Raw genomic sequence first — 11,132 nt, forward strand, 5'->3', positions numbered from 1 at the left:
TTTAAGAAGGCAGACAGAATAAGCCCGGGGAATTGTAGACCAGTCAGCTTAACATCGGTGGTGAGAAAAATAATGGAATCCCTACTAAAGCAGAGGATAGAAGAACATATAGAAATGAAAAATATCATAATGATTAATCAGCATGGATTTCAAAATTGAAAATCTTGCTTGACCAACTTTATTGAATTTCTTTGAGGAGATAACAGAGCAATGACAATGATAATACATTGGATGTTAATTTGCATTAACATAATATATATACAAATCCTTGGTATCAGCAGAAATCATCCCAGTTCGGTGTCCAGGTTTTAAGATATCCAATATTCCCTTTAAGCTTCAGACTCTTGGGGCTGAATTTTCCACCTGTCGGGGGTGAAGTTGAAGGGCGGGTGTGCACAGGCGTGCTTGGGGTGTGGCGCCATTTACGTGGGTGGGCCAATTAAGGCCCACCCAGCATGACGTCCGCACAGAAGCGCTATGTGCTCCCTGTGCAAGCGGGGGTGGTGGGGGGGGGGATTCCCAAAATCAAGAGTGCGCTCTTTTGCACATGCGCATGAAAGAGCGCACTCATCTCCCTGAGGCTAAGTGCAGCCTCAGGGAGATCGACTCTAAATGTTAAAAACCTAAAAATAGAAAAATAAAATTTCCCTAACGTATCCCCTCATGTGACAATGTCACATGAGTTGGGACATGTCCATAATTTTTACAAAAACTTGGTTAAAAATTTAAAAAACCTACATGAAACCTCATCCCACCTGTGGATGAGGTTTCATGCTTTTCCTAATTCGCGCAGAGGCTCCTGGCCTGTCCGCCAACCTTAAGGTTGGACGGGCAGATCCTTTAATTACTTAATTGACTCTGTCAATGGCCTCAATTGGCCATTGACAGGTCGGCGGGCACGCAGCTGATTTTGCTGCGCCCCCGCCTACCTGAAAATTTAAATGGGGTGCGGTGACATCGGGAGTTCCGCCCGATGTCACCACGCACCATTTTACACGTTGGTGAGAGGGCCCCACCCCCGCTCGCTGACTCATAAAATCCTGCCATTGATAAAGCATCTGCAATCAGGTTCATCCAGCGACGTGTATAATCTGTAGGTTAAATGGTTGCAGTAAAAACTCCATCTGAATAGCCTTGCACTTCAGTCTCAAAATTAGTCCAGAAACTTTCAAGGATTGTGGTCTGCAAAAACAATTGTTTCTGATTAATTGTCTGCAATATAAATTTCAAAATGCTGCAATGCTAATACCAGATTCAAAGTCTCCTTTTCGATTGTTGAATATCTCCTCTGTTGAACATTCAACTTCCGTGAAAAATACCTTATCAGTTTTTCAATTCCAGTGTTATCTTCTTGTAACAGCACGGCCCAAATGCCTATATCGCTTGCGTCAACGGCCAACTTGTATTGCTTGGCATAATAGGGTACTGCCTAAACTGGTGCCATAGTTAACACAGTTTTCAAATTGTCAAATTACTTCTGACACTCCAGTGTCCATTGAAACTTCTTGTTCTTTATAAATAGTTCAGTCAATGGAGCAACCACACTGCTAAAATTTTGTACAGATTTCCGGTAAAACCCACTCATGCCCAGAAATCTCAAAACTTCTCGTTTTTGCTGCAGGCACTGGGAAATCCACAATAGCCTTGACTTTCACATCTCTCGGAGCCACCTCACCATGTCTTATGGTATGGCCTAGATACATAACTTGCACTTTTGCAAGTGCACTTTTAGCCAGGTTCGTCACCAAATTAGCTTCTTGCAATCAAGTAAATAATTCTTCCAGATGTTGTAAATGCTTCTCCCCCGTCTGAAAAATATTAAGTCATCAATATAAATAGCACAATTGCTTAGACCTGCAATTACTTTGTTTGTCAGTCTTTGAAATGTCGCAGGTGCATTTTTCATACCAAGTGGCATGACTTGATATAGTCCACTTGGTGTCACAAGAGCCAATATCTCCTTTGCTGTCTCTGACAATGGTACTTGCCAATATCTTTTTAGCAAGTCAATCTTTATGAAAAATGTTGATTGTCTCACTTTCTCAGTACAATCCTCCAACCGTGGTATAGGATATGAATCTGCTTTCGTTATCACATTCACCATTCAATAGTCCACACAGTCTTTGTGTTCCATTGGGTTTCGGTACCAGTTAAATAGGCAAACTCCAATTACTGCAACTAGACTCAATGATATCCTTTTGAAGCATGAACTCAGTTTCTTTTTGTACTTGTGATAACTTTGCTGGATTTAAACTATAAGGATGTTGCCTTAACGAAGATGAAACTTCTACAGACACATCATGTATAGCTAAATCTGTCTTCCCACTTATTCCCACGCATAGGTTTGTATGACCGCAATAGCTCTTCCAAATCACTTTGACACTTTGTTTGGAAGATAACTCAATATTTCATGTAAAATTTCAAGTACCCCCTCATTATCCAATTTGATTAAAGGAAAATCAATTTCAGAGTCCTGCACTTCTACCTCTTTCTCATCATCTACCACCCTTAATACCTCTTTTTGTTCCTCTTCCCCGTCAAAGTACTTTTTAAGCATATTTACGTGACACACCCTCTGCTTCTTTCTTCCATCTGGAGTATTTATTAAATAATTTACTTCACTCAATTTCTTTTCAATCCTGTAAGGCCCACTAAACCTTGCCTTTAATGAGTCACCCAGTATTGGTAACAGAACTAGCACTCTCTCACCAGCAACAAAATTCTGAACTGTAGCCTTCCTGTCTGCTTTCACTTTAATCACTTGCTGTGATATCTTTAAATGTTCCCTAGCCAACGCACATGCTCTGTCTAATCTCTCTCTGAAGTTTGATACGGAGAGTAGTTTCTGAATTTTGACCCACCAATTTCTCATAAATCAATTTCAGTGTTCCCTTACTTCATGCCCATAAATGAGTTCAAAAGGGCTAAAAGCAGTCGATGCATTAGGAGTGTTTCTAATAGCAAATAACAAGAATGGAATTCCCCATCCCAATCCTGTGGATAATCCTGGCAGTAAGCTCTCTTCATAGTTTTTAAAGTTTGATGCCATCTTTCCCAATCCCCTCGTGAGTCTGGATGGTAAGCTGTTGACTTAAACTGTTTTATCCCCAAACTGTTTATTACTTCCTGGAACTGCAGTGACATGAAATTTGACCCCTGATCTGATTGTATTTATTTAAGTATGATTGTATCTTGGAAAAGATTCAGTTATCTCTTCCACAATGTTATTTGTTGTAATGTTTCTTAAAGGTAGACACATCCATTATTATCAGTAAGTACTGATTTTCACTTTTAGTCTTAGGGAGGGGTCCTACACAATCAATCTTCAAATGCTGGTATTGGGGTTAAAGGTACTGTCTTAATCACTGCTTGTGATTTCCCTATCATCTGATATGTGTGACATGTTCTACAGAATTTGACTACATCCCTGTGCAATCCTGGCCAATAAAAAAGACTTTGTACTTTTGCTTGTGTCTTATTAATTCCTAAATGCCCCTCCCTGCCTCCCCCCCCCCCCACCCAACCCCCCAAACTGGAATTTCATGAGCAATCCTCAGAACCTCATTTCTATACCCAACTGGGATAACAATCTGATGTACCTCCCTCCAGTTTTCATTTGTTGAGCCATGATCTGGCCTCCACTTTCTCATTAACATGTCACCCTTAAGGTAATAACATTCTGGAATACATTTTGCCTCTGTTTCTGAGTAAGCTGTCTGGTATAACTTTTTTAATTACAATTCCTTTTGCTGCAACTCAATCAACTGCCTTGAGCTAAACACTTTAACTGCTTTTTAACCTGTTGTGTCTTTCTGAACAATGTTATCAAACACAGTGCCTGATCATTGGATTTCAATACCTTCTTCCTGCCTTTGAACTGCCCTGCCCTTCCTGTTTTTCTTGTTTCAACCTATTAGCCTGTGAACTATTAGCCTGTTGGTCCTCTACAGAGTTATAGTGGGGAGTTAATAGTAGATAATAAGGAAATAGAAGAAGAAATGAACAAATATTTTGCTTCTGTGTTCACTATAGAGGATACAAAAAACATTCAAATAATAGCTGCAGATCAGGAGGTGAATGGGAGGAAGGAACTTGGTGAAGTTGAAATCACTTGGGAAACAGTACTGAGCAAACTGATGGAGCTGCAGGCTGGCAAGTCCCCGGGTCCCAATGGGCTACACCCTAGGGTCTTATAAGAGGTGGCTAATGAGGTAGTCAATGCGCTGGTGTTAATTTCCCAAAATTCACTAGATTCTGGATAGGTTCCATCAGATTGGAAAGTAGCAAATATAACCCCTCTATTCAAGGAGGGACGGAGGCAGAAAACAGGAAACTATAGGCTAGTTAGCTTGACTTCTGTCATGGGGACGTTATTAGAATCGATCATTAACGAGGTTGTAGCTGGACACTTAGAAGAGCTCAAGGCAATTGAGAAGCGTCAACATAGTTTTATGAAAGGAGATTCATGTTTAACCAATTTATTGGAATTTTTATGAAGGAGTAACATGCACAGTGGATAAAGAGGAGCCTGTGGACATACTGTACTTGGGTTTCCAGAGGCATTTGATAAGGTGCCACATCAAAGATTATTATGGAAAATAAAAGTGCATGGTGTAGTGGGTAACACATTAGTATGGATAGAAGATTGGCTGGCTGGCAGAAAGCAGAGAGTATGCATAAATGGGTCTTTTTCTGATTGACAGGATGTGACGAGGTGCATCCCACAGGGGTCTGTACTGGGGCCTCAACATTTTACGATTTACACCAATGACTTAGATAAGGGAAGTGAAGACATGGTAGCTAAATTTGCAGGTGACACAAAGCTAGGTAGGAAAGTACGTTGTGAAGAGGACATGAGGAGGTTGCAGATGGATATAGATAGGCTGAGTGACTGGGAAAAGATCTGGCAAACGGGGTTTAATGTGGGAAGAGTGAAATTGTACACTTTGGCAGGAAGAACAAAAAAGCAGAGTATTACTTAAATGGAGAACGGCTGCATAATTCTGAGGTGCAGAGGGATCTAGGTGTTCTAGTACGTGAGTCACAAAATGTTAGTATGCAGGTACAGCAAGTAATGAAGAAGGCTAATGGAATGTTATTCTTTATTACGAGAGGGATTGAACATAAAAGTAAGGATGTTATGCTTCAGTTATACAGGGCATTGGTGAGACTGCACCTCGAATACTATGTGCAGTTTTGGTCTCCTTATTTAAGGAAGGATGTAAAAACATTGGAGGCAGTTCAGAGGAGGTTTACTAGATTGATACCTGGAATGAGTAGGTTGTCTTATGAGGAAAGGTTGGACAGATTGGGCTTGTTTCCACTGGAATTTAGAAGAGTGAGGGGTGATTTGATTAAAGTATACAAGATCCTGAATGGCATTGGCAAGGTGGATGTCAAAAGGATGTTTCCTCTTGTGGGTGAGTCCAGAACTAAGGGGCACTGTTTTAAAATTAGGGGTCGCCCTTTTAGGACAGGGATGAGGAGATTTTTGTTCTCTCAGAGGGTTGTGCAACTTCAGGCGGTGGAGGACGGGCCACTGAATGTTTTTAAGGCGGAGGTGGATAGATTCTTGTTAGGCAAGGGAATCAAAAGTTATTGGGGTTAGATGGGAATGTGGAAATCAAAACACAAGAAGATCATCCATGATCTTAATGAATGGAGGAGCAGGCTTGAGGGGCTGAATGGTCTACTCCTGTTCCTATTTCTTATGTTCTTCTGACCTCATTATCACACAATCTAGAAATGATCCAGTACGCTCCTTTTGCAATTCCTTTGTTGAAAACACTTCCACAGGCTGATCAACTACCATAGGCATCACCCAAATCTGTGACCCAGCTATATCATTACCCAAAATAAATTGAACCCCTGCAATGGGAAATTTTTCCATTACTCCAACTGTCGCCTCACTTGTCTTCCATTTACTCTTTAAATTTATCTTCCACAAGGAAATAGGTTGAGCATTTTCATGAACCCAACTTATTATCACCTACTCCTGCAATACTCCCTCTGAACAACAAATGTCACTATCCCACAACATTAAGGATTGACTAGCCCCTGTGTCTCTTAAAATTTTAACATCTTTACCTACTCCTCAGAACTCATTTGGGTGAATTGTGAACACATTCCTACTTCTTTACCTATCACTGATTCTCCTTGTTTTATCTGTATACAAACCACTGTTTTTTTCCTGTACCTGAACCACAGGACCCACAGTACTTTTACTTCCAATAATTTTCTGTACCCTTAGAATTCCAACAGATTTTCCCTGTAATTTCCAGCACACTGACTTTGTGTGTCCTACTTTATTACAATGAAAACACTTCAACTTTCGAATGCCACTTCTTCCCTCAGCACCTTCCTTCTTAAAAAAACCTTCCTAGGAATTTCTAGCTACTTCTTCTCTGACTATCCCACCTTCCCACTTTTACCTTCCCACGTTTTATCCTTTTCTGATTTAAAAGTGTGACAATAGGTTTAGCTCTATGAACTAGCTGCTTGCCTTACAGATTCAATCCTCTGTTCCTCCACCTGAGATCTCACTACCAAAGAAATCAAGTCTTTAAATTCTTCCAAAAGAATAACTATTTTTAATGCCTATATCCACCTGTCAAAATTACTTTGTTTTACTCTCTCAAATAGGTTTGCCCAGTCTGTTTACTCATATTCCTAAATTTCTGCCTGTATGCCTCAGGAACCAACTCAAAGGCACTCAAAATAGCCTTTTTTAACCACAGCATAATTCACTGATACCTCTTCAGACAGAAAAACATATACCTCATGTGCTCTACCCACCAATCTGGATTGCAACAACAATGTCCAGTTCTCTTGTGGTCACCTCATCTGTTTGGCTATCTTCTCAAATGAAATAAAGAATGCTTCAACATCTTTTTCCTCAAACTTTGGAAGAGCTTATACAAAATTAAACATCTCCTCACTGGTTTCTGGCCTGGAGATAGGCCCTTCCTCAGCTCCTGGTGTCTATTCTTTAACTGCCAGCATTTTCAATTGGAATTCTCTCTTTCTCTCCTTCTCTTTCCTCCTTTTCTATCTTCACAATTCCTAATTCCCTCTCCTGTTTGCTTTCTCTCTCCTGCCTTTCTGCCTGTTCCCTTTGGAATGTCCTTTCTCTTTCCTTTTCTTCCAATTCAATCATTTTCATTTGCAACTGAATTTGAGCCCATTCCAATGAACCACCCCTTGAAGAACCCTATCTCTCAGGTATTCCTTCCAATTTCAAATGCTGTGCTATTATGTCTGATTTCCTCACCCCTGCAGGTAATTCTAATTGTAATTTATCTGCCAACTCTGTTAACTTATTCTCAGATATTTTCTGCAACCCAGAGTTGTATCTTCTACTTCCAAAAAAGATCTAGGTATGGATACAGCCATTTTTGCAGTCCCACCACTTCAAGAACACCTCACACCAACTCCTAAATTCAAAGTGCTTCTCGTTCTCGTAATCTTAAGTTTCACCAATACCAAACCAATCAAGGAATTACAAATACATCCCGCAAAGTGCCCCCAGTTATTATGACACAGCCAGTGGTAAATGCTGAGCTGTTCCAATCCCAGAGGGAAACTTGAAACAATTGCCAAACTGTTTTGCAATTTGTATGTTTCGAGATGCAGGCATTGAATTCAGTTGTAATAAGACCATCGAGTCTCAAGAGGTTTTTTATAAAACTATATTAAACATTTATTAATGCAAGAAAGATTGTAAGTACATACATATTTCTATAAAATTACTGCTATAATAACACAAAACTCCCTTAATTAATTTGACTCCTAGTTACACCTCTGTTAAGGCAACAGTAAAACACACAGATTTAAACAGACCCCTGGCAATGCATACTATGGACAGTCGCATTCAAAATGAGTTTCTTTCAGCTCTGGGTCCTTGAAGACAGTGGCTTGAGGCTTACAGGCTAGCGTTCTTAAAATCCCTCGCCTTTTACCAACAGCCTTCTCTTCCTTTATACATATTTTCCTCTTAGAATGCAAAATTTCATTGTGTCAATATGTCTTTTGAAATTTACTTCTTCTAATAATAAGACCCTTTCATAATACCTCGGTCATCCTCGGGAAAAATAAACAAGCACACTGTTTGTGAGCTTCACTTGGTTAGATGTAATATTTCACTCCCACTCTTTGAATCCAAGCTACACTAGTTTGTTTAAAGAAAAATGCAAATTTCCACCATGTTTAGCTAATTAACATTTCAAACCTACTTCTCTTCTATACATCAAAGCCTCCAGACCAGCTGGCTTTAATCCAGTTAAGACACACACACACACACATAGACACAGACAGTACTAAATTCTATTTTAAAATAATTTCCAATAACATTATAAACATTACTATATCTTCTTGACAGAGCGTGGGAGTGAGAGAAAGACAATTAGTGAGTGTGGAAGAGAGAGGTGAATGAGTGTGGGAGAGAGAGGTGAATGAGTGTGGGAGAGAGAGAGAGAGAGAGTGTGTGTGCGGAGAGCGAGAGAGTGAGTGAATGTGGGAGAGAGAGATTGACTGGCTCACTTGCAGTCTCAGGATTCCTAGTTATCTTCACTCCCACACACCAACACACAATCGCACACACGCCCACACAGTGGGTAAGGGTGAGTGAGTGAGCATCAAGAGATTGGGAGTGAGCCAGACAAACAGACTCTGTCCGTCCCACGCTCTACTTTAAATGATCAATTTATTGCTTTGACGTTATTTAATTTTTGTCAGCAAGTTGTTTCTTTTCTTCATACCTCAACTTTATTTTAAATTCATGTTTAATGTTGTGCCAAACCTTCTCTTCTGAAATTTGCTCATCAGCCCCTTGAGTGAGAAAAAATGGAAATGTGGCCCCCAAGTGAAGAGGCTGGACAAGCCTGGTGTAAGTAATGGATTGTGGGGAATTCATGGAACCTGCCTGTCACATGTGGTCCCATTTCATCAAACAGCATGGACCAGGAAACATAACTCAAACTAGATATGTTGCATTTCATTACAGCCGCAATACTGTCATGACTAGCACTGGGAAATTCGACAGCAAAAGCACATGAACCTCTTTCCAGCCAAAATACATCTTTACTATAAATCTTTTCCTTCTGTGTTCAGTTGGTTGCACATCCATTCTGGGCTTCACACTCACCATTGAATGTAATGTTCCATCTGGACTGAACCATCTTTCTGTTATAGACAATTCTTTGTCACTTTGCTCCCCCCCGCATTTTAACTGATTTGCTGAGCTGTTATCTTCATAGGGTATATCATTCATTAAGTTTGTGCTCTAAGCCATTATATTAAGATTATCTAGGATTTGAAATGTCCCTCTTTTCTATCAGGAAATTAGTAAACACTCTCAAATTGTATAACTACAAACACTACAGCTTGGACTATGTAGCTTTTCCTCTCAGGCCAATCCAGTCAGAGCCTATATCAGAGTTCAGGGTTTGGTGGGTGGATTGGGGGGAGCTCTTTGGGCAGGGTGACCACTGTGACTACTGCTGGGAAATTCCTCAGCGCTGCTCCCATTCAGAAGCCTAACTTGTCTGGATGTCAGGAGGTAATTTGCACATGAAGGTGGAATTCCAGCATATTTCCAGCAAAGCGGCACAGAATGGGAGCAGCTCCACAAATGTTCCTGGTGTTTCTTGTGCTCATTAGACAAAGATTTCCTCTGCTATTCACAGCAAGATTGCAAACCTGTAAATTAAGGCTGTGGCTTCACTGTCGGCAATGAACAGAGAAAATCTTCCCCAGTGATGTCCTCTTGTGTCTCTAAAGCTGGACGTTGAGCACGTGTGGACCTTCAGTGAACTACAACTGGGACAGGCAAAGAGTTTTGTGAAAATTCTCCTGTAAAACGCATTTGTTGTGTTGGTTCACTGGACAGTTTGATGGACGTGCTCCCGTCCACCACACTGTTATTCACCCGGAACCGCTGATGGGCAGGGCGGACAGTCATTAGAAACTGATGTTTGAAGGTCTCACTCAAGGCAATGTATAAAAAAGGGTTGATGCAGCTGTTGGCATAGCCCAGGCTGATGGCAAAGTTGTATGTATAGAAGAATGCGAGGCTTGGCTTTTCAATGCTCAGGTGAACCAGTTGAAAGATATAGTAAGGTCCCCAACATACAAAGAAGGTTGAGCAGATGGCCACGGCCATGCGGGTTACTTTCCTGGTTCGCATTCTGAGGTTTCTTTGTGGTAGGGGGGCTACGCTGGTGGACATGTGCTGGAGGATCTTGAAGTAAATAACACAAATAATGACCAGAGGAATGGCAAAGGCCACCATGAATTGGTAAAGTGTAAACCAATAGATGTCAGTGGCTGGGTTGGGCAGGAGTAAGGCACAACCAACTGTGCCATCTGGCAGTGGCATCAGTCCAGTGTATAGCCACACTGGGATGATGGTCAAAAAGGACATTAGCCAAACCAAGCAGATCACCAAGGTAGCAACAGATGTTGTGCGCATATAGGTAGATTTCAGTGGGTGAACTGTGGCTAAATAACGATCAAAGCTCATTACAGTCAATATGTAGGTGCTGGTGATCTGGCTGTTGCTGTCCAGGGTTGTTATGATGGTGCACATGGCAGCTCCAAAATGCCAGGTTCCATTCCCAACAAGTTGATGAATAAGGAAGGGCATCCCTAGAAGGAACAACAGATCCACTAACGACAGATTGAAGATAAAGATGTCGGGTACCGTGTGCTTGCATCTGAGCTTGGTCTTCCTAACAATGGTGTAGATTACGATGCAGTTGCCTGTGATGCCCAAAAAGCTGATGACCCCAAACACACTTGGCATGATGATGTTGGTGTATGGTGTAAACTGGTCAGATCCTGAAAGAGAGACAAGTCAAGCATTACCCTTTAAACAGCTTTAAGATGCCCATTTCTTAGTCACATCAAGCTTATTATTTTGAAGCAACACCCATGTACATGGTACATACATCTCCCCAGGAAGCCACATGGAATCGATTACAGGTTTGGCATCAACCTCAGGTGATTGCTGTATTGTTGAACATTTTCATTAAATTGGCATAGCTGTTATATTTATTTTATGATCTGAGAGCTACTAATCTTCCCCCTTTCCTTGAGCATCGGTCATTAGGGAGATAGATACTGCCCTCTGCAGC

The 11,132-nt window shown here is 41.0% G+C and overlaps 1 protein-coding gene across 1 annotated transcript; it reads right to left on the reverse strand.

The window, feature by feature from the left end:
• Positions 1–9,721: 9,721 nt before the first annotated feature.
• On the reverse strand, positions 9,722–10,828 carry LOC144699561 (melanin-concentrating hormone receptor 1-like). Its single transcript, XM_078570602.1, has one exon. The coding sequence runs from the start codon at positions 10,799–10,801 to the stop codon at positions 9,803–9,805; it is 999 nt and encodes a 332-aa protein (XP_078426728.1). The 5' UTR covers positions 10,802–10,828; the 3' UTR covers positions 9,722–9,802.
• Between the last annotated feature and the right edge of the window lie 304 nt (positions 10,829–11,132).

This window comes from Cetorhinus maximus, chromosome 24, assembly GCF_964194155.1.
Source record: "Cetorhinus maximus chromosome 24, sCetMax3.hap1.1, whole genome shotgun sequence".
In the NCBI taxonomy this organism is placed as follows: Eukaryota; Metazoa; Chordata; class Chondrichthyes; order Lamniformes; family Cetorhinidae; genus Cetorhinus; species Cetorhinus maximus.